The following is a 4,564-nucleotide window of genomic DNA, read 5'->3' on the forward strand; positions in this document are numbered from 1 at the left end:
TAATTAATACAGATATTATTTTATATATAATTTCTTATCTTTGAAAAAAAAAAAATGTACTAATATAGTGTATTTGGTTGCTTAGATTATTTCCAACCAGAATATAAGAAATTCTTAATGTTCCAGATAGTTGCAAGAAATTCCTTCAACATGTGGCCGTTGGTGATGAACGTGCTGAGGACGTATGCTCCTTACATCACTTTGCCTGCTGCAGCAGTCATAGGGTTTGTGGGGTAAGATAAAAAATTTAGATCTGTTTCTTGGTATTAAAACTTTGACTAGAATTTATTTCAAAGGATTTTATAGATTGTAATTTGGGATATTGTGGGTGATTTCATAGTGGGCATTCAGGTTATTTGAAATTACATTGTAGTTTGTACTTTCGGATTATTTTAAAGATTGTATAACTTTTACTTTTGATATATTTTATATGGTTTTATAACTTGTACTTCAAGGGTATTTTATATGAATTTAGCCTTATTTTATATGATATTAAGCTGATTTTATAGCTTGTATATGAATGCATAATTTATACTTTAAGGTTATTTTATCTGATCTGATATATCTGATGGTTCTATGAATTATTTACTAGACTATTTGAATGTGATTTTAGACTATAGCTTATTCTATAAATGAAAGTGTAGATTTTAAGGAATTATTTATCTTAACAATAGCAAGGAATATGATGGACTACAAGACACAAATAACAATAGAGGCATAATAATTGAAAAAGAAATAGATACAGAAGACTAAAGACAACAACAAATAAAAAAGCTTAAAGTATTTCTTATTTTGAAGTTCATTTTCTGAGGAAACATGTGGATGTACTATAATACAGGGCTTGTCTGGGAATATCTATTTAGTAGTCATATTTTATTAATAATGCTGTGATAATGTAGATCTGTATGTTATACAAAGGTAATGTAATCTAATGTAATGTAATGTAAGTTTTTTGTTAAATGAATGTTTGTTGTCTTAGAGAGTCAATAATTTTCATTCAAATTCATATTAATTTTACCAAAAACTAAAGGTAATAAAAAACAAAAATTTTGGTAATTTTGTTGAGCTAAAGTTGGTATTTCTGTTAAGTATGAATAGTTGAGAGTGCTAGAGAAATGCTAATTGTTTTTTTAAAAACTGTGTAACTGTGTAAATTATCAGTGATTGATAAGATTATATTTACCAAATCAAAAATTACCAATGTAAATTCATTCCAATGGTGAAACATAAATAATCAGTTTAATTTAGATTGATATCTATAATTGATAAACCAAAAAGATATTGCAAGACCTACTTCAGTATATCTATTTTTCATGCTGCCGAATATACTTAATAGAGCTTTGATTAGTAGTTAATTTGTATTTTTCACATCTGTTATGAATAAATTTTCCAAATTAGTCAAATAGCAAATTGATAAACATGGGTCATAGTAATGTATTTCATGATAATATGAAAGGTGTTTATACTGTGATATCTTAATGTGTTGCATTATTGTGATATTAACTTTTACTATGGTCATTCGTAATATGAATATGGAATGATAACTTTTTTTTATCAATTTAATGATTGTATGCTCATAGATTTGTATGTTATTTATACATGAAAGAGAATATTCCCAAGTAAGGATGCAGCATTGCTTATTACATTTTCTTAGGAATATGTTAATGTGTAATTTGTATTCTGAACCTCCATAAGTGTATAAAGTTATACCATATTTATTTTACCAATATCCCTCTAAAGAAGACAGCAAGGATAAAAGTGGGTGTAAACATAAGTTCCACATAAAGTAAAATAGAAGCTAATGGTAGGTTCATATCCAGAGCAAAAAGCCCAAGAAAGTTAAATCCTTGGAAGTAATGCTTTACTCAGCAACCCACAAAGTGAGAGAAAGAGAAAGGAATTTTGCAAGGATGGTCTTTTCTTGATTTGATCCTTCAGGTTTGTTCTTCTAGTAGGGATTGATAGGAAATAATGAACATATGACTAAAAGGATATACAGGGATTGGAGTAATGATAAACCAAAGAAATGATGAATAGAAGGATAGAATGGGAATAAATAAAAAGTTTATTTTGAATATGAAATTAGGTTTTGGAAAGGATAAATATAATGTGAAGAAAAAAATATCCAATATACATTTCTATCTGTCATGTTGGTGCAACATTTAGACATTCATTTCCTTAATCACTACTTCATATCCATTTCCTAACAGGTACAACATAGAGAAGCATTTTCGTACCCCTCCACCCAACCGCCCATCTGTTGAAGAGCAGCGGAATGAGAGACTTTTGAAGGAGATCCTGGAAACCAAGGAAGCAACACCTGCACCTCTCAGTGAAAAGACCTTTGTTCCAAAGACGATATTTGAGAAAAATTTGTCACCTTCCTTAGTGAAAGAGGAATGAGGCTGTGACGTGTGTAGGCTGAATATGTGAATAATTAATACGTCTTAATATGGATATTGCAATTATTTTATGGGGAGGGAATGTCAATGGAAGGAGCCATATTATGGACTGCTTACTTTAACCTTTTAAATTCAGGACCCCAACTCACTTTTACTATTAAATATGGTCAGGGGAAGATAAAGAAATAGAAAATGAGATGTTCTTATAAGTTTTTGCTGAAGAAAGTTTTCCCAGTATAACAAATTCCACTTTCTCTTAATAGATGCAGATATTAGCTTAAGGAGTGGGTCATGAAAGTATGGACAGACAGCAATACGTCAACATTCTATAACTGTTATATAATCTATTCTGAATAATCCCATTGCTTTATATTTGTCCTTGCTACGGCAATAGTACTCATAATGTATATTGTTTAGTACAAGACTAGGGAGTCCTTCCATGTAAGAATGGAGTCACCCTTCAAAAGCTACAGTGCAAATAGAGAGAGAGAGGATGAGGAAAAGTTGATTATGTGCACCTAAAATTGATAACTATATTCATATTTATTCAGTTATCATAACAAACTTTATTCATAGAGAAATGCTAGGCATAGAAAATATTTTTTTCAAATTATTATTATTATATTATGAGAATGAATTGAATATTCAAGATATCTTTAGCCCATTCTGTTGGTAGTAATCTTAAGCTATAACACACTGTGCTGAACTATTAATATCAAGCAAGTAATGCATAGATTTTCTTTTAAACCATCTAGTATAATAATTTCCACATTTTCTTCTAGATTATCTATTAAATGATTTAGACAATTTTTTAAAGTCTAAAACAAGTTCATAATTTTACACCAAATGAAAGCTCCTTCTTCACCTGGCCGTTTTGATTGTAATTCCAAAAGTAAGAATGAGTTTCGGTCCTTGATTGTTTTTCTTTGTTATTCTTTTCTTACACTGCTTCTGTTTATACTCCTTTTCTAATATGCTCTTCTTGTTACTCCTATCCGTCTTCATCTGTTTTTCTTCCCATTATTTGTCTTCTTCCTTTTATTATTGTTATTATTATTATTATTATTATTATTATTATTATTAAAATTATTATTATTATTATTTTTGTTGTTATTGGTTTTGTTATTACTGATATTTTTATTAGAAGTAGCACTATGATTATTTTTATCATGATTATTATTTTTGGTTTATACTTTAGTTGCTAAACTCTTTATAAAATGTCACATTTAAATAGTTTATAAAAATGGAACAGAATAAATTTCTAATTGTATATCATATGATTTTTATTGGCTAAGCATGCATAAGGTATGAGAATTGTAAATCTGTATTGATGAGAGAAAGAGTTGATTACTATAGATTTATTTCAAGGAATTATGCAATAAATAAAGGTGCTATTTTTTTTATTATGAAAATAAATTGGAATTCTTATTGAAAAATGCTGGTTTGGAGAGTGAATGTCTCTGTTGTGCATGGTTTTTATAGAATCTATTTTAAGGATACTGTAAATATTCACTTAGGTGAAAAAGAGCTTTCTGTTTAAAGAAAGGAATGATTAACATGTAAATATAAAGAGTTTGAAAAATGAATTTTCTTTTTAAACCTTCAATATAGATAGTGCTCATTGGGGTTCATAAGAGTTTTTTTTAGGGTCACCACAGCTGTTGACTTGTATGTAGACAGATGCACGTATAAGGGGATTTGGCTTTAAATTTTGTTTATTGTTGTTGTGGTTGTTATTATTATTGTTAATTTAAATTATTATTTTATTATTATTATAAATATTATTATATTTATTATAATAATAATAATATATAATAATAATAATAATAATAATAATAATATGATAATGATAATAATGATAATGATAATGATAATGTAATGATAATGAGGATGATGATGATGATGATGATGATGATGATGATGATGATGATGATGATGATAATGATAATGATAATGATAATGATAATGATAATAATTATTATTTTAAATTATTATTATTTTTAATTATTATTATTATTCTATTATTATTGTTATTATTATTGTTGTTGTTGTTATTGTTGTTATTATTAGTATTAGTATTAGTATTTGTATTATTAGTATTATTAGTATTAGTAGTAGTATGTTATTATTTTTTATTATTTCTTTATATTATCATTATTTTT

The 4,564-nt window shown here is 27.1% G+C and overlaps 1 protein-coding gene across 1 annotated transcript in view; it reads left to right on the forward strand.

Annotated features, from left to right (window-relative positions):
* Positions 1-3,988, forward strand: part of LOC119578976 (small integral membrane protein 12-A-like) — a 5,110-nt gene extending 1,122 nt beyond the window's left edge. The window contains exons 2-3 of the mRNA XM_037926665.1: positions 127-233; positions 2,211-3,988. Of these exons, the coding sequence (XP_037782593.1) occupies positions 127-233; positions 2,211-2,403 (300 nt within the window). The 3' untranslated portion in view covers positions 2,404-3,988. The remainder of the gene's footprint in view (positions 1-126; positions 234-2,210) is intronic.
* The last annotated feature ends 576 nt before the right edge of the window (positions 3,989-4,564 follow it).

The sequence above is a fragment of the Penaeus monodon genome, chromosome 11 (assembly GCF_015228065.2).
Source record: "Penaeus monodon isolate SGIC_2016 chromosome 11, NSTDA_Pmon_1, whole genome shotgun sequence".
In the NCBI taxonomy this organism is placed as follows: Eukaryota; Metazoa; Arthropoda; class Malacostraca; order Decapoda; family Penaeidae; genus Penaeus; species Penaeus monodon.